Source organism: Chiloscyllium punctatum, chromosome 4 (genome assembly GCF_047496795.1).
Source record: "Chiloscyllium punctatum isolate Juve2018m chromosome 4, sChiPun1.3, whole genome shotgun sequence".
Lineage (NCBI taxonomy): Eukaryota > Metazoa > Chordata > Chondrichthyes > Orectolobiformes > Hemiscylliidae > Chiloscyllium > Chiloscyllium punctatum.
The window spans coordinates 65,897,963-65,917,526 of record NC_092742.1 but is presented as its reverse complement, the minus strand read 5'-3'; the positions used below and the strand labels follow the sequence as shown (position 1 = coordinate 65,917,526).

At 41.2% G+C, this 19,564-nt stretch overlaps 1 protein-coding gene across 3 annotated transcripts in view; it reads right to left on the bottom strand.

The window, feature by feature from the left end:
- mipol1 (mirror-image polydactyly 1) overlaps positions 1-19,564 on the bottom strand; it is a 413,171-nt gene that overhangs the window by 231,642 nt on the left and 161,965 nt on the right. For 2 of the 3 annotated variants that reach the window (XM_072568912.1, XM_072568914.1), the window contains exons 2-3: positions 14,250-14,385; positions 13,285-13,390 (exon numbers count right to left, since the gene is read on the bottom strand). In XM_072568912.1, the coding sequence (XP_072425013.1) occupies positions 13,285-13,390; positions 14,250-14,385 (242 nt within the window). The remainder of the gene's footprint in view (positions 1-13,284; positions 13,391-14,249; positions 14,386-19,564) is intronic. The other variant, XM_072568913.1, reaches the window with a different exon arrangement.

The following is a 19,564-nucleotide window of genomic DNA, read 5'->3' as shown; positions in this document are numbered from 1 at the left end:
CTTGTTATTACTCCCTTTAATGCAAACAAATTACTCAAGGGTCCTTTGCTCACTTGAAAACACACACTATAGCACAAACTCCCTACCTTATTTTGTTTAAGTCAATGGACAGCAGCAGTTTAATTAGTACATAAACTAGAAATAGAAGTACTCATCTGACCCTACTCTGGATGATTCCTAATTTAGAACTATTTAAAGATACCACCTACCCACACAACCTCATCTTCATTCACTCCTCTCTACTTGCTTTATTCCATTCTGCAGTAAACCTGAATGAAAGCACCTCTTTTCTCCCTCTGCTCCACTGTATCCCAAATTTCCAGTTATTCACCGTCTCAATCCCACTCCAACACAATTTCTCTCACCTTGATCAATTGGCTAACTTTGAATTATTGCAAAACCTTTTCACAAGCCCCAATATTTCTTGATTTATACTCTGTCTTATTATGTTACGTTGTGATTTTTAACTTTGCTTAAATGAACTGCAATGGTTAAAGAAGGCAGCTCACCACCACCATCCTGAGGACAATTAGGGGTGGGAAATAAATGCTGGCTGAGCCAGTGGTGCCCCCATCCTCTGAACAAATGAATGAAGAAACCACAAGTGGTGGCACAGTGGCTCAGTGGTTAGCACTGCTGCCTCACAGCGCCAGGGACCCAGGTTCGATTCCAGCCTCGGGTGACTATCTGTGTGGAGTTTGCACATTCTCTCCGTGTCTGGGTGGGTTGTTTCCTCCCACAGTACAAAGATGTGCAGGTCAGGTGAATTAGCCATGCTAAATTGCCCATAGTGTTAGGTGCATTAGCAGAGGGAAATGGGTCTGGGTGGTTTACTCTTCGGAGGATCAGTGTGGACGTGTTGGGCCAAAGGGCCTGTTTCCACATTGTAGGGGAATTTAATCTGGAGGCCTGTAAACTACTGCCAGCAGGTAGTCCTTTTTGACCAAGTGGACAAATGCTCCTTTTTCTGTTCTTTAAATATTTATGACTTTCTTCCTTTGCTCCATCTCAGCTCCACCCAAACAGATTACCTATTAAATCCAACATTAAGGGCACAATCTGTTTCATTTGATTTTCAGGTGATACTGATTACAAACATAATTTGAAAAAATGATTTTATTGTCATGTGTATTTCAAAATGAGAAAAACAGTAAAATACAGTAACAAGTTTTTCTACTGTAGCTACGATCTGGCACCATTTTGAATAGTTTAAGAATAAAAAAAGCTACAAGATATAGCTTAAAGACAGTCCATCAGTCAGTCCTGAGCCCGCTTATCATCAATGATGCCTGTGCTGCCATCCCTCCTCCACTACTTCTCTGCTGTCTACACCAATCAGTGTCACAGTCACCACTATTCAGGCATCATCTTTCGGTGTTGGGCATTTCTCCCCACCACCACCTCGCTGCAGCCTATGCCGGACCCAACCAACAATGAAGTCACCAATCCTCAGGCACTATCTTTTGCCACTGAAGCGACCTTGCTGATGTAGCAGTTGCTGATTCTGATGCCAGGTTCCATGGTGGCACAGCAAAAGTCAGTAGGGGCTCACTTGTCTAGAATCCCCCGCCTCCACCGATGCTGTCTGAGCTCAGGACAAGAGGTAAGTAAAGGAGAACAAAACTACAGGAGAAAAAAAAAGGAAAGGAAAGGTGGTCAGAGCAGATGAGCCCCGGCTCAGGAGCCCTACTTCACCACATCTATATTTAATTCAGAGCTTCATTTAAGCTTTATGACTTAGTTCACTGTTTAGCTGAGTGCTAAGTTCTACATTGTTTGTTTTGGTATCTATCATTTTGCCTGTCCCTATAGGTTACTGCTCTTGCATATAGTTGAACTGTGCTGTTTTTCTTGATGCCTTTGCATCCAATTGAGTCTTACTGAAGTCTAAACATTCCACTCAATTTATAAATCAGTTCACATAGCTATCAGTGTTCATGCTTTGTGCCTCAGCTCATTTTCCGTGATCAGTGCCCCATTACAGATCAAAACCTTTCTCTCAAACAGGTTTCAGTTTCATTGCTTGTGAATGCCGTGTGTATTTTGGACACCTCATCTACCTAGATTAAATGTAATTACTTGATAAATGTAAGTCTCTTTGCATTAGTTTGTATGTCTCTATTGTCATAATCTTATTTTAGTATACTTTCTGTAGATCACCATCTTGATATGCTAAAGGAGCTTGCATGCCTCAGTTCTCCCTTGAACTATGCTGTCAGAAGTTTCTTGCTCCCAACAAGGTCACCCATGACAACAAGTTCAGGGTGTGGTTTGGACGTGTTGTCGCTGGCTTCAAAGGTGGATGAAGACTGCAGCAAAGTAGCTCCAGCCATCACTATTTATATCAGCAACGAAGTGTGACTGTCAACCTGACAAAATCATGGTGAAACAAGTCATGTGCATGTATTCACTAGGATCCTGTTGCCGCTCCTGCATTGAAGTAGAATTGGTGACAGATTCACAGCTGTAGTAAGTCTTTTGTCAAGAATTTATGAACAAGCAACAGGTGCATGAAGGTCATTGAGCAAGTATGTTCGAACAGACATACTTTTGGGCAGTCCACTGCAGGACATCCCCTGCTCATCCCAAATGAGGAAACCAGAAAAAATGCCTCTTAGGTGGTCTCACTTTCTACTGGTTGAGGAACCACACCCTGCAGGGTTGCCATCTCAGTGGTCCAAGGACTAATAAACACACATTTTTACAGGAAACATCACAAAATAACACTATTAAAAATGGAGAGGTCTGTACCATCTCTTTTATGTTGCTCAAGAATTGCATTAGTGCCATAGTCTATATGTAATCAGTTGCAAGATGAAAATGTATCAAGAATGCTCGCTGTCAACATCAGCTCTTCAGATTTAAATTTGAAATCTAGTTTTACCTTGATAATCTGCTTCCCCATCCTTTACAACTTTCTTCATAATAAACTACCAAGTTGATATCATTACTGTCCAATTACACATCCCAGTACTTTATACTTAACTCATAGCATGGCTTCTTAAGTTTAATTTCTATCTCATTTATTTTCAATATTCCTTTTGTAGCAGAGGATTAAATTTTTTTTGAGAATTCAAAGTGATTGCAACAATGGGGGGAAAAATCCAAAATGATACATTAAACAATTATAGAGTGATTCAAATGGCAAGCAGGTTCTATAATAATTGTTTGCAGTTGTGGCTATGTGGAGCACTGTGCAATCGTGCTTTTAAAATTTACATCCAGAAGCAAAGCAGAAATGATCAAATTATGATTATTCCTAGGTTTCATAAGACGATGAGAAATAGGAACATTTGGCACCTCGAGTCTGCTCCGCCAGTCAATAGAATCACATTGGATCCCAATTTGGAGATGCCGGTGTTGGACTGGGGTGTACAAAGTTAAAAATCACACAACACCAGGTTATAGTCCAACAGGTTTATTTGGAAGCACTAGCTTTCGGAGCACTGCTCCTTCATCAGGTGGTTGTAGGATATAAGATTCTGTGTCCTATGATCTATTGGACTATAACCTAGTGTTGTGTGATTTTTAACTCTGTACATCTGATCCCAACATTGTTCATATCCACTTTACTGCATTTTCCCCATAACCCTTGATTGCTTCCCCAACTGATCAAGAATCTATCTCGTCTTAAATGTACACAAGGACTCTACCCCCACAGCTCTCTGTTTCAAGGAACTTCGAAGACTCACAACTCCCTCAGAGAAGAAATTCCTCCCATCTCAGTCTTAAACTGTTGTGCATTAATTCTGGGACTATGCCCTTTACTTCTAGACTCTTCCATGAGGGGAAACATTCTCTCAACATATACCCTGTTAACCCTTTCTCCTATATGTTTCAATGAGATCACCTTTCATCTAAACTCCAGTGAGTAGTTGCAATTTCTTTAGCCTTTACTTGTAAAATCATCCGAATGAACCATCTCTGAATTGCCTCCTTTTAAATTATATTTTTCCTTAAATAAGGGGACTGAAACTGCTCACAGTACTCCAGATGTGTTTTCACCATCATCTTGTACAGTTAAAGTAAGACTTCCCTCCTATTATGCTTCAACCCTCTTGAAATCACATTCCTGATTACCTAACGCACCTGTGTGCTAGCTTTCTGTGTTTCATGCACAAGTACCCACAAGTTCCTTTGTGCTGCAGCTTTCTGCAACTTTTCTCCATTTAAATAATACTGTTCTTTTATTCTCCCCTCGAAATTTACAACTTTACATTTGTCCACATTACATGCTTTTGCCTACTTACTGAATTCTATCAATATTTCTCTGCAACCTATTTGTATCCTCTTCGCAACTTGCCTTTCCATCTATTTTTGTGCTGTTTGCAAACCTGGCTACAGTACATTTGTTTCCTTCCTCCAAATCATTAATGTATACTGTAAACAGCTGAGGTTCCAGAATTGATAACTGTGGAACCCCACTGGTTACAGACCTACATACTGCAAAGAATCCCTTATCACCATTTGCTGTTTCCTATCCATTAACCAATTCTCTATCCATGCCAATATATTATCTCCAACATTGTGGGCTCTTAGTTAATGACTTAATGTACTGTGCCAAACACCTGCTGGAAATCCAAGTACAACTCTACTACTGGTTCACTATATTCTGATTGAAACTTTCTCAAAAAAACTCAAATAAATTAGTCAGACACAATATACTTTGCAAGAAACAAAGATCAGTCCAGCACAGGAACAGGTCCTTCAGCCCATATTCATGCCAATCATAATGCCATTCAAAACTAATTTCATCTGCCTGCACATGGTCCGTACTCCTCTATTCTCTGCCTGTTCACATTTTTGTCTGAATGTCTCTTAAAAGTTGCCATTGCATCTACTTCTACCACCTAGCAACACTTTCCAGGCACCTACCATACTCTGCGTAATATTTTCTTTCAACTTCTCCTCTCTCACCTTAAATCCCTAATATTTGACATTTCCAACCTGAGAAACCCTATCTGTGCCTCTCATAATTTTATATACTTTTACCCCTTGACCTCCAATAGTCTAATGTAAATAATTCAAGTTTGTCCAACTGCTCCTTTTGACTAATGCATCCCAAGCAATATCCTTGTAAACCTCTTTTCCACCCTCTCCAAAGCCTTCACAGCATTCCTAAAGTGTGGTGATCAGAACTGCACACAATATTCCAAATGTGACTGTCACAAATGTTTTTTATATCTGCAACAAGACTTGCAAACGTTCATTCTTAATGCCCTGACCAATGAAAGCTGTATCAAGATTAGAGTGGTGCTGGAAAAGTACAGCAGGTCAGGTAGCATCCGAGGAATAGGAAAATCGACATTTCGGGCAGGAGCCCTTCATCAGCTCTTCTTCAGCATCTGCAGTCCTCACTTTCGCCCAATGAAAGCTGTATGCCTTCTTTACTACCTTATCCACTTATATTGCCACTTTCAGGGAACTATGGACCCAAGATCCTTCTGTATATCAATACTCCTAATGGTCCTGCCATTTACTGCTTCCTCTTGCATCTGAGCATTCAAAATGCATTACCTTACACTTGTCCAGATTAAACTCCTTCTGCCATTTCTCTGCCCAACTTTCCAACTGATCTATATCATGTTGTATCTTTTGACAACCTTCCATAATATCCACAACTCCACCAATGTCCATTACGTACGCAAACTTACTAATCAGGATACCTATATTTTCATCCAAATCACTTATACATATTACAAATGATAGACATTGTTCACACTGATCCTTGCAGAACACCACTGTTCATAAACTACTTGTCAGGAAAACACTCCTCCACGACTATTCTCTGTCTTCTATGACCAGTTTTGTATCCAGCTGACTAACTCACCATGGATCCCATATGACTTAATCTTCTGGACCAGTCTACCATAAGGGTTTAGTAAAATCCATATAGGCAAAAGCCCTAGCCTCATCAATCACCTTCGCTACTTCCTTAAACAATGGAGTCACATTTGAGACAAGACCTTCCCCAAAGCTATGCTGACTATGCCAATTAATTCCATTCCTTTCCAAATTCAAATAAAACCTGTCCCTAAAAATCTTTTCCAATAATTTTTCTACCAATGATACAAGGCTCACAAGCCTATATTTTCCTGGATCATCCCTGTTGCCCTTCTTAAACAAAGGATCAACATTGGCTATTCTCCAATATTCTGGGACCTGGTCTGTGGCTATAGAAGATACAAAGATCTCTGTGATGGCCGCAGTAATTTCCTCCCTGGCCTTGCTGGGGCAGATGCAATCAGCTACGGGGGACCTACCTGCCTTAATACTTTTCAAGCCACCCAACAGCTCCGCTTCCTTAATATCAACATGCCCTAGAATATCAACATATCCCTCTCTCACCTTACCATCATCCATATTCTTCTCTTTGATGAATACTGATGTGAAGTACTCATTAAGGACCTCATCCATTTGCTCCAGCTCCATGCATAAATTCCCTCCTCTATCCTTGAGTGGACCTATTCTTTTCCCTAACTACCCTCTTGCTTCTAATATTTGCATTAAATATCATGGGACTCTTCTTAATCCTACTTGGCAAATCCTAATTGCATGAACATTCACGGCCTTTTTGGCCCTCTGAATTCCTTGTTTAGTTTCCTTCCTGCTTCCTGTAAAATATTCAAGGGCCTTGACTGGTTTCAGTTTCTGTAACATTTTTTTGACTGAACTTTTAACATCTCAGCATCCAGGATCCCGAATCTTACCATCCTTATCTTTCATCCTCACAAGAACATGCTGATCCTGAAAACGGATCAAATGGCCTTTAAGAGACTCCCATATGCCAGATGTGGATTTACTCCCAAAAAAGCCACCCCAATTTAATTTTCCAGTTCTTGCCTAATACTGTTATAATTAGCTTAGCCCAAATTTACGGCTTTCATCCAAGGACTACTCTTATTCTTTTCCATAACTATCCTAAAGCTTACAAAATTATGATCACTATTCCCAAACTGCTCCCCCAGCGAAGCTATCATTCTAGGCTCATTCCTGGTAATAGTATAGCTCCTTCCCTAGTTGGAATAAGTTGATATTGTTTCAAGAAACCCTCCTGGATGTACCTCACAAATTGTGCCTCATCTAAGCTGCTGGCACTTGAGGAGGCCCCCAGTCAATATTGAGGAAGTTTAAAATCATCCACTGCAACAACCCTGCTGATTTTACATCTTTCCATGACCTGCTTACATATCCATTCCTCCATCTCCCACTGGCTATGGGAGGCCTATGTATAACCCCATCATAGTAATTGCATCTTTCTTTTGCTTTTACTCATCTGGCCTCATTGGATGAGCCTCCAAGGTGTCCTTTCTTTGTGGAGCTACGAAAATCTCCTTGATCACGAATGCAGCTCCCACACACTTTTTACATCCTCCTCTATCGTGCCTGAAACATCTAAACCCTGGCATATTGAAGGGCCAATCCTACCCTTCTCTCAACCAAATTTCTGCAATGCTACAGCATTGTAGTTCTCTATACTAATCTAGGCTCTCTGCTCATCTACCTTACCTGTCAACACACTCTCCATTGAAATAAACACACTTCAGACAAATAGTTTAGCCATGTAAATTAACCTAGCCCTACCTATTCTTCTTATTAGACATAACTGACATAATCTCTATCTTCTCCTCAATCACTCCACATGTTAATCTACTGCAAGGGTCATCCTGACATCTTGAGTACCTGCTCGTGGTCATTGGCTGAGGTAGTTTAGACAGTTGATTGAAACAGCATATACAGCCAGCCCCAAAATAAGGTACATCAACAGAGGTAGCTATAGGGAGAGCATCATGACTGAGGAAAGCAAGCCACCACCTTCTAAGGAGAAGGCCATGAGTTTCCTTACATCACTCCATGGAAAAGAGAAAGACTGTTATCATCAAAGATTGCAAGGCACCTGGGCCAAACACCCCACTATTTCAAACCATGACCCTCATTTGTCCATTATTTTAAATAACTTAGGGATCAGTGAAGCATTCACATCTGTCACAGTCGTATACTTTCTTTGTCTAATTCAATAATAAAGGTAAAGTTGTCATTGCTTGCCAGACTATAAGGCTACTCTTTTATTAAAGACAGACAACTGGTGGTGGTTTTACCTTGAGGGTCACTAAACCTCAGGCAAGCAGATAGTTTGAGAAGTAGAGACCTTCATAGTTATCTCAGCCAACGTGGGAAGGGAACCCATACTTGCTTTGTAAACTACCCATCCAGCTAACACAACTACAGTTATCAGCCTAATAGGCCTTCAGTTCCTTGTTTCATATTTTCCTCTTTTGAACTCTTGGATTATAGGTTTGCAACCTTCTGATCTGCAGGAACCATTGCAGAATTAATAGAATTTTGCAAGGAAACTAATTTTCCAGAGGTTTAGGTTTCAGAAGCTAATCAAATCATCTTGTTGAAGTGAATTTTAACAGGACTAATGTCCATGTAATCAGTTATACTTTTATTAATCTAGAATTTATGTAGCATCAAAATAAGATAAAAACTAAAGAACTGCAGATGCTAGAAGTCAGAAACAAAATCAGAAATTGCTTGAAAAACTCAGCAGGTCTGGCAGCATCTGTGGAGAGAAAGCAGAATTAATGTTTGGTTCCAGTGACCCTTCAGAACTGTTTGTAGCGAGGAAAATGTTGGTACCGCAAACTTTGTTTTAACTATCAACTTATGAAATGGCCATCTTGATAAACTAGCAAAAATTATGAATCTGAAATACCAGAAGTTCACTGTATTATCATGATCTCCACATAGCCAATTGAGGGTGCAATAAGAAGGCTGTTATTAAGTTTTATTTAAAGCAAAGTTGCATTAGTATTTAAGTAATTTATGCTGTAAATAAAGTATAACAGTGATGGGTATAACCACTGCTTTATGTTTCTATTACTTAGTGTGTGATCTTACATTGTCTACGTGGACCACTTGATCAATTGGAATACTTGACCAACCGACACTTCTGGTCTCACAGGTACCAGTTAATAAAATGTTTACTCTGTGTTTGTTACAGGTTTGGGAGGAGAGTCAACAGTAAACATTAGGTGGTGATGAAGCCCAGAGAAAGACAGAGAAAAAAACAGTTGAGCAAACAAAGGAATGTGTAAAGGTCAGCCTGGGAGAATTAATATCCATTCATGGGGATGGTAAGCAGCTGACAATGGGTTGTTTGTGATAGCAGCCCATGTGATGTCAAGGCCAGGTGTGCTGGGGTTAGTATGCGAGATGCTGCTGAAGTCCTAAAATTATTGAACTTAATATTGAGCCCAGAAGGTTGCAGTCTCCAAGTGGAAAAGGAGGTGTTGTTCTTCCAGTTTGCGCTGAGTTTTGCTGCAGCACTGTAGCAAGTTTGAAACAGAGGTGTTAATCAGGCAACTTAAAGTTGTATTGAAGTGGCAGTAAACCAGAAGCTCAGAGTCATTTTTGCGGACAGGACATAGGTGTTCTGGAAAGCAGTCACCTAGTCTGTGTGTTGTCTCCCCATTGTAGAAGAGACTACATTGTGAGCAGCAAATACAGTAGACTAGATTGAATGATGAGTCAAGATTAGAGTGGTGCTTGATGAAGGGCTTTTGCCCGAAACGTCGATTTTCAGATTCCTTGGATGCTGCCTGACTTGCTGTGCTTTTCTAGCACCACTCTAATCTTGACTCTGATCTCCAGCAGCTGCAGTCCTCACTTTCACTGAGATTGAATGATGTGCAGGCAAATCACTACTTCACCTAGAAGGTGTGCCCAGGGCCTTGGATAGTGACAAGATGTACATGTATTTGGAAAGGCAAGGACTGATTAGGGATAGTCAACATGACTTTGAGCATGGGAAATCATGTCTCACAAACTTGATTGAGTTTTTTGAAGAAGTAACAAAGAGGTTTGATGAGGACAGAGCAGGAGATGTGATCTATATGGACTTTAGTACGGCATTCGACACGGTTCCCCATGGGAGACTGGGTGACAAGGTTAGGTCTCATGGAATACAGGGAGAACTTGCCATTTGTATACAAAACTGGCTCAAAGGTGTAAGACAGAGGATGGTGGTAGAGGGTTGTTTTTCAGATTGGAGGCCTGTGACCAGTGGAGTGCCACAAGGATCGGTGCTGGGTCCACTACTTTTCATCATTTATGGAAATGATTTGGATGTGAGTTTAAGAGGTTTAGTTAGTAAGTTTGCAGATGACACCAAAATTGGACAGCGAAGAAGGTTACTTAGGAATACAACTGGGTCTTGATCAGACGAGCCAATGGGCTGAGGAGTGGCAAATGAAGTTTAATTTAGATAAATGCAAGGTATTGCATTTTGGGAAAACAAATCTTAGCAGGACTTATACACTTAACAGTAGATTCCTAGGGAATGTTGCTGAACAAAGACACGTTGGAGTGCAGGTTCATTGCTCCTTGAAAGTAGAGAGGCAGGTAGATAGGATAGTGATAGGATAATAAAGAAGGTGTTTGGGATAGATTTTTTTAGATTTTTAGATTACTTACAATGTAGAAACAGGCCCTTCGGCCCAACAAGTCCACACCGCCCCGCCGAAGCGCAACCCATCCATAACCCTACATTTACCCCTTACCTAACACTACGGGCAGTTTAGCATGGCCAATTCACCTGACCTGCACATCTTTGGACTGTGGGAGGAAACCGGAGCACCCGGAGGAAACCCACGCAGACACGGGGAGAATGTGCAAACTCCACACAGTCAGTCGCCTGAGGCGGGAATTGAACCCAGGTCTCTGTCGCTGTGAGGCAGCAGTGCTAACCACTGTGCCACCGTGCCGGATAGAGTGATAGAGATGTACAGCATGGGAACAGACCTTTCGGTCCAGCCAACCAGGTGTCCCAACCCAATCTAGTCCTACCTGCCAGCACCCGGCCCACATCTCTCCAAACCCTTCTTATTCTAATACCCATCCAAATGCCTCTTAAATATTGCAATTGTACCAGACTCCCCCACTTCCTCTGGCAGCTCATTCCATACATCTACCACCCTCTGTGTGAAACAGTTGCCCCGTAGATCTCTTTTATATCTTTCCCCTCTCACCCTAAACCTATGCCCTCTAGTTCTGGACTCTCCGACCCCAGGGAAAAGACTTTGCTTATTTACCCTATCCATGCCCCTCATAATTTTGTAAACCTCAATAAGGTCACCCCATAGCCTCCGAAGCTCCAGGGAAAACAGCCCCAGCCTGTTCAGCCTCTCCCTATAGCTCAAATCCTCCACCCCTGGCAACATCCTTGTAAATCTTTTCTGAGCCCTTTCAAGTTTCACAACATCTTTCCAATAGGAAGGAGACCAGAATTACATGGACTTCAGTAAGGCATTCGACACGGTTCCCCATGGGAGACTGGGTGACAAGGTTAGATCTCATGGAATACAGGGAGAACTAGCCATTTGGATACAAAACTGGCTCAAAGGTGGAAGACAGAGGATGGTGGTGGTCTAACCAATGTCCTGTACAGCGTGCAGTTCTAGTCTCGTTTCTATTGGAAAGATGTTGTGAAACTTGAAAGGGTTCGGAAAAGATTTACAAGGATTTTGCCAGGGTTGGAGGATTTGAGCTATCGGTAGAAGTTGAATAGGCTAGGGCTGTTTTTTCCCAGGCGTGCTGGAGGCTGAGGGGTGACCTTATAGAGGTTTATGAAATCATGAGGGGCATGCATAGGGTGAATAGACAAGGTCTTTTTCCTGGAGTGCGGGAGTCCAGAACTAGAGGGCATAGGTTTAGAGTGAGAGTGGAGACCTAAGGGGAAACTTTTTTATGCAGAACGTGGTGCGTGTGTGGAATGGGCTGCCAAAGGAAGTGGTGGAGGCTAGTACAATTGCAACATTTAAAAGGCACCTGAATGGGTACATGAACAGCAAAGGTTTGGAAGGATGTGGGCTGGGTGTTGACAGGTGGGACAAAATGGGCTGGGCTATCTGGTCGGCATGGACGAGTTGGACAGAAGGGTCTGTTTCTGTGCTGTAAATCTCTATGACTCTAAGAAAGGAAGTAAAAGGGCAGATGGTACACCTTCAGTGATTGCAATGGAATGTGCCATGAGGGTGTGAGGAGTGGAGGAGGAATGGGCTAAGATGTCCCATAGGGAATGGACCCTGCAAAAGGCTGACAAGAGCGAGAGGAGAATGTCTGTCTGGCGGGGGCTTCCCACTGGAAGTGGTGGAAATGGTGGCTAATGATTCTTTGGATGTGTATGCAGGTGGGATGTTAGGTGAAGTCAGGGGATGGCATTGCAGTTGTGGGAGAGAACAAAGGGGGGTGAGGCCCGAAGTGCAGGAAATGGGTCAGGCACGGCTGAAGGCCATATCAACCACATTGGTGAGAAATCCTGGTGAGGAAGAAATATTGAGGGCACTTTGGATGCCCCCATCTCAAAGTTGACATCATCAGAACAGATATGATGGAGTCAGAGGAGAATGGTTCAGAGACTTTACAGGAAGCAGGGTGTGAGAATGTATAGTCAAGGTAACTGTTGGTGTCAATGGATTTGTAGTGGATATTGGTGGTCAACCTATCCAAAGAAATGGAAACAGAGATTTCAAGATATACTGTGTCATCACACAGAATGTACATGTCATGTCATTTGTGAGTACAACACTGTTTGTGCATATTGAAGTGCACATGCTTTTGATGCAGGATTCAGCAGTAGAGAGACACTCCAAAGATAAAAAGCAACTGATCAATTTATCTTTTACCAGCACTTAGTAAAAGCTAAACTATTATTATGACATAACAGGCAAACACGTATGATGAAATAAGATCTTGCCTTCCTTGGTATATCAAGTGGGGTTATAAAACAATTACATTTGAACTACAAAAGCTTGCTTTAACTGGTCATTTGTTGGCACATGGGCTGGGACTTCTGAAAGAATGGGTTGAATTGTAGATAGTTGTGTGTACACCTAAACAATTGATGTTGTGATGCTTTGAACCAGTTAAAACAATAAGCAATGTTTGAACTGCTGGATGGAAGGTAAAGGCACTGGTAATCATTATTCTCCCATGTTGACTCAAGGCCTTTCAACAAAACAAACAGCTTCTTTTGTGATTAAACTGACATGGTGTTAACAATGCATTTAATGTCAATATCAGTATGCATTCAAGTAAAGCTGTCCAGCATGCTAGCACTGAGATCCAGGAATTACTCATTTCATATGTCACTTAAATATGTTACAAACTTGAAATCCTCACACCTTTAGCAAATACAGTTCATGTTCAGTAGCATCAAATTGCAATGTTTCTTATAAATGAAACACAAAACCACTGAAACTGCATGCAAAAAAAAAGTACCTGTAGCCTTTTCAGCTATTTTGGCTTCTGCTGCTTGTTCTTGTAATTCAGTGTCAAGCTTTAAAATTTCCAATTCATGCTCTTTTTCTGACAGTTTATCCTGAAGCTAAAAGTATAAACACATTATGTTGTATATATTTAAGGTCAAGCCATGCATACTATTTTTGATTATAGATCAACAATATTTGAAGCTAGTAGCCTTCATGGGATGCATGCAAAAATTAGAGTATTTCTGAAGGCTATAACAATATCAATAATTAAACACAACTATTCGCACACAACTTTTACCCTCAATAAACATGCAGATATCCCACAGCGTTAAATAAGATTCATTAGCTATCCACTGAAATGAGAAATCTATAAATAAAAATATTTTACCATCACTTATGCAGTACAAATTATTAATTTTACAATTTTACATCAGATCAATCAAAAGGTACGAAACAAGAAATTTTCTGCAAACTAAGGAGCACTTTTTTTCAAAGGTGTGCTCATATCGGTCCAAAATGAAACAAAGATTTGAATTCATGGTATATCCTAGTCCAATCTGTGGAGCTACATGAAAATTGTCCTTGAGATATAGAAACCTATATTTTAAAGCATGTTTGCATTGTTTGGAACAGATAACTTAAAATTCAAAAGTTCAAAATTAAAACCCTCTTTGTTTATCAAGATCTGGAGGCATCTTTGTTAGCTATTATATAAGTGGCAGAAATTAGCTGCAATGAAATTGCAGTGATTATCATCCTGTGAATAATTTCACAAAAACGAAAACTGAAAATGTAGCATTTGTCCTTTGACAGATTGGCAAAAATCAAAATATAGCACTTAAAGATAGATTTATAAATTTCTTATTTAAATGGAACAAAGACAATTGTCTTGAAATAGCAAGACACGTACAGCATTAAATGTAAGCATGAATGCCACAAAGTACAATTAAGCAATCTAAACTTTTAAGAACATACCTTTTTATTAGATTCTGCCACAGCATTCAACTCTTTTAATAGGAATGTTACTCTCCTGTTATCATTTAAGAGTTTGGTAACTTGACTTGAGGTAAAAGGGTCATCTTGTGTATTACTATCTCCGTTTTCTGCTCTGCTGTCAAAAATCAAAGAGAAATCATTTAGTGAGGCTCAAAGTTCACTTGAATGCACAAATTTAGTTTAGGAGCTCAGGTCCTTTTTGATTGAAGACTTGAATTGTGCAAATAACAGCTGAATATAAAGTGGGCCTAGTTATTCTAAAGCATGATAATTTTAATCTCTTGAGATTTTGTGTGTGTGAAGCATATATTACAAGTGGTGCTTTTCGAAGGCTAAAGCTGAAAAATTAAATGTTAGTATGAAGTCCTAAAATGTAAAGACATTTCATGTTGATATGACATGGTGTAAGTTATATAACTGATCTTAAAATATTTCTGGATAAATCTAAAATCCAAGTAGAATATTTCAATGGTATTTTGAAACTAGTTACCTCCAAAATGTCCTGCATATGGTTAGTACCAGAATTCTTGACCATAGGTTGCAAATATTATGCTTGTGAGTGTCTCTTTCCTTTTAGTTTAGAAAGCAACATTATGAATGAGTCCTGAACAAGTCCTTTACATCACACCTCTTCAAATAGAGAATAATTGAAAGGAGAAAACAGGCTATTTAAATTACTGAAGAAAAGTTAAGTAGCCCTGTCACTAATATATGGTGTCTCAGCTGTCTGATATCCCTTCAGCTCTCTTCCATCTTCCAGATCGAATCCTACAGTTAGTGTAATGGAGACATTTTTATGCGATACCATTTAATCTAATGACCTACCTTTTTACATGGAATACTATTACATTTCAACTCTCAATGTATAGAATTTCAACTCTCAATATATTGTCTGAAATGTAATGAAAGTTTTCTACATAGGCTTCATAAGAAGAATTCAAACATAAAAAGTATTTATGTGACAGTGATAACCTAGTGGCAAAACCATTGGATTTGCAATCCAGAAGAACAAGGTAATGTCCTGAGGACATAGTTTGTATCCCACCATGGCAGATTTGAATTCAGTACAATCTGGATTAAAGCTAGTCTAATGTTGATTATTGTAAAAATTCATCTGGATCACAAATCCCTTTAGGGAAGGAAATCTGCCATCCTTACTGGTCTGGACTACATCGGACCCCAAGATGCACAGCAATGTCAGTGACTCTTAGCTGTCCTTTGAAATAGCCAAACAACCCACTCAGTTGTATAAAACAACAATAAAACTCCAAACAAAGAATCAAACCAGATGGATTACTTCATATCAATCTAAACACCAGAAACAATAGCAAACACACAACCCTGTCAACCACATAAAGGCCTCGTCAGGAAGCTCTGCCAAAATTGGGAGAAGTGCTCCACAGACACAGTCATACTTTCAGTATCATACATGTCAAACAACATGCCAGACATTATGATCATCATCCCTGGGTATGTTCAGTTCCACTAGTTGGCCAGACCCAACAAGGATGGTAGCACCACGGCACACAGTTCAGAGGACATTGCCCTGGGAGTCCTAAAGATCAACTTGGAATATGAAATCTCAGGAAGTTAGGTAAAATGTAAGTGCTTAAACTTCCTGATTACCACCGATCGCCCCAATCAGCTGATGAATCAGGATTCCACCATGTTGAACCAACGAAAGGGGAAACCTACTTCACCTCATCCTTGTTAATCTATCTGTTGCACATTTATCCTTCAGAACAATATCGGTATAAATGAGCACCACACAGTACTGTGGAGACTAAATCCTATCTTCAAATGGAAGATGTCATCCATAATGTTGTGTAACATAACTGCTATGCTAAGTGGGATAGATTTAGAACAAATGTCGCAATGCAAGACTGGGTATTCATGAGCCACTATGGACCATAAAAACAGCAGAATTCTATTCAACCACAATCTGTAACCTCACCGCCCATATTAAGAGCATCAAACAAGGCAACACCCCTCATTTAATGAAAAGCACAAGCGTCATGACAGGAGTTGCAATAGACGGACCTAAAAATGAGATATGAACCTGGTGAAGCTACAACACATCACTGCTTGCATGTCAAATTGTGGAAGCAGCAAGCAATAAACAGGGTTAACAATCTGACAACTAATGGATCAGGTCAAAATTCTGCAGTCCTTCCACAGAGTTGTGAATGGTGCTGGATAATTAAACAACTACAGAAGTTGGAAACTCCAAAATAACCCCATCCTCAATGTTGGGAGAGTCTAGTATACCAGTATGGAGGGGGACATGGCACAGGGCAGGGTGACACTAGGCACCCTGAAATTGATTTGGCCCAGGTCGAAACATCGAGATTGGAAAACTTACAAGTCACCTTGAAACAATTAAAGTGGCTACAACCACCAGTAGGGACTGGAACCTCGAAAAGGGGGGATTCAGAGCCATCTGCGCCTTCGTCCCCAGAGCATGGGCGGAAACAAAATTAGATACAGGTTGAGTTAACATAGACCCGATAAGGGTTCCTGGACGGGAGCATAAGCCCCACCGGCAATATCCAATAAAACCCAAAGCAGAAAAAGCATTTTTAGAGATAGTGAAAGGACTAGTGAGAATAGGAATCCTGAAAGCAACCACAAGTACAACTAATTCAACGATGTGGCCAGTAGTAAAGCCTGATGAGAGCTACAGGCTCACCACTAATTATACAGGACTAAATAAGGTCATCCCCAAATTGCACCCCATTGCAGCTGACCCCTCTGCCATTTTAAATGGCTTGGCCCTCCAAACACAAGATTTTTACTGTTTTAGACATAGCCACTGGGTTCTGGTCTGTCCCATTAACACCCTGAGCCCCAGAATAAATTCGCTTTTACGGTAAGGGACAGGCAGTACACGTGGACTTGCCTGCCACAAGGGTTCCACAACAGCTCCACTATTTTTCACAGGGTGATGAGCAATACTCTGAAGAGAATAGATTTACCAGAGGGTAATACTGCACTCCAATATATAGATGATATTCTAATTGCCTCAAGAGTCCAAGTCAGGACACCAGAAAGCTTTATGGTTAGTATTACAGGAATTGGCAATCGCATTGTTAAAAGTTAGCCCCACAAAGGCACAAATTGGCAAAACGCAAACCTTATACCTGGGACACCTTATATTCCAGGGACTCAAAGAAATGCTCAATGACTGCAATAAGGCAATCCAAACAGATGCCATAACCTGTCACTGTCAGGGGAGTCAGAAAGGTCTTGGGTTATTTAACTACAGTCGGAGCTTTATACCAGAGTTCGCAAAATTGGCTGGACCGATCCAGAGATTAATTAAAAGAGGCAAGCCCGACTTGGAGCCTGTAACCTGGGGGCCAGAATAGGAGGTGGCATTCACTGTAGCCAGAATATTAGCGGAGGAGGTAATCCTGAGGTGGGGCGTACTCCTCCAGATTGACTCTGACCAAGGGATGCATTGTACAGGGAAGGTCTGCCAATTACTCAGCATTAGACAAAAAATTCACATTCCTTATCACCCCCAAAGCTCAGGGTTGATAGAGAGAATGAATAGAATGCTCAAAAATACTTTAGCTCAGGCTATGCAAACCTCAAGCAGAACATGGGCTGAAGTGCTACCAGCCATACTAATGAAATTAAGAGCAATCATGAATCAGGCAACCGGACTAACACCATATGAATTAATGACCAGGTGAGCAACGCAATTGCCAGAGACAATAATCACAGGTGGCACCAATGTGGGTCCACTAAAAGACTAAATTTGGCAATATGTGATAGAATTAAGCCAATTAAAAGGAATGTGGAAATCTGTAATTGATAAACAGGACAAAAAGGTCAAGGCAGGGGAATGTGAAATCTTCCCTGAGGTCCCAGCAGCAGGAAGCCATGTCCTGGTGTGAGCACTGCTGATAAACTAGGCTTTGCGCCAAAATGGAATGGGCCATATTACGTGGTAATAAGGGAACACCTGTGCCTGCATAGATATTAAAGGGAAAGGCACATGGAAGCACTGAACCCAACTCAAATTGTTTAAAGACTCCTGTGACCAAACTAATGTCATTGACCATTCCCCAGGTGCAGACAGGAATGGCGGACAAGACGGTCATTCTGGAGGGAGTACCGAAAACACACAGAAGCACGACTGCACTTCCTGACGAAAACAAAGACTTTGACTGATAACTTTATTTTAACTGCAAAATGTATATTACCTGTATGTATTTCACTGTGTTTAAGTGTCGCGATTGTCAAGTAGGTTTACATGGGATGCCAGAGGAAGTGGTGGAGGCTGGTACAATTGCAACATTTAAAAGGCATTTGGATGGGTATATGAATAGGAAGGGTTTGAAGGGATATGGGCCAGGTGCTGGCAGGTGGGACTAGGTTGGGTTGGGATATCTGGTCAGCATGGACGGGTTGGACCGAAGGGTCTGTTTCCATGCTGTACACCTTTGTGACTCTATAACTGAACTGTCTGCTATCTATTGGCACAATCAGTAGAATCCCTATTTGTGGTTACCTCGGTGTGGACCCCTCACAACCTGTATACAGTTGACACCTCAGGAACGCTGTGTAAGGGCCATATAGGAAAATACAAACGGAGACTCCAGGGTAGGTGCGTGCATCTAGGGAAGGGAAAGCCCATTTAAAACCCGGTAATTACCCACTCTGTTTCACAGGGCAGGGATGGGGTCGCGTTTATGCCCTGGTTCCCAAAAATGACTCTTGCGTCCGACACAGTGCACTTATCAGCACTGTACAATCACCAGGGGACAGTTTACCTGCACCTGCAGTGAGTCGGCATGCTTGAATGTGACCGCGGGCAGACAATTCATGTGTGGTAAATGAAATAGCACCCATGTCAGCTCTGCCACACGGACGTACCATTCGATACTAACCAGCTGGGGTGGGCACCCAAGGGATCAGTGGCGACATGGGTAGACAGATTGAAGGACAGGACAATGTATGTTACTGAGCAGTGAAGGGATTTGTCTTTCTATTTAAGGGGACTTATGCAGCAGACACCCCAGACCTCCCAAACCTGTTTGCAGAAGGGACAATTGACCTCTTATTGTACCATGCCCCAGTGGGGGACATGTTCAGAGAAGGACAGTGACCCGCTCTAACAGTGAGGAGTTCTGTGCTGACTGGCAGGTTCCTACCACTTTGGGGTCATCACTGGGATATGAATTCTTGGGATCTCTATCTTTGTGGGGGCGCAGCAGGGATCGCCACTGCTAAAAAACAAAATTACCTTGTATGTGGCCTGATTATCTTAGGCAATAGTACCTCAA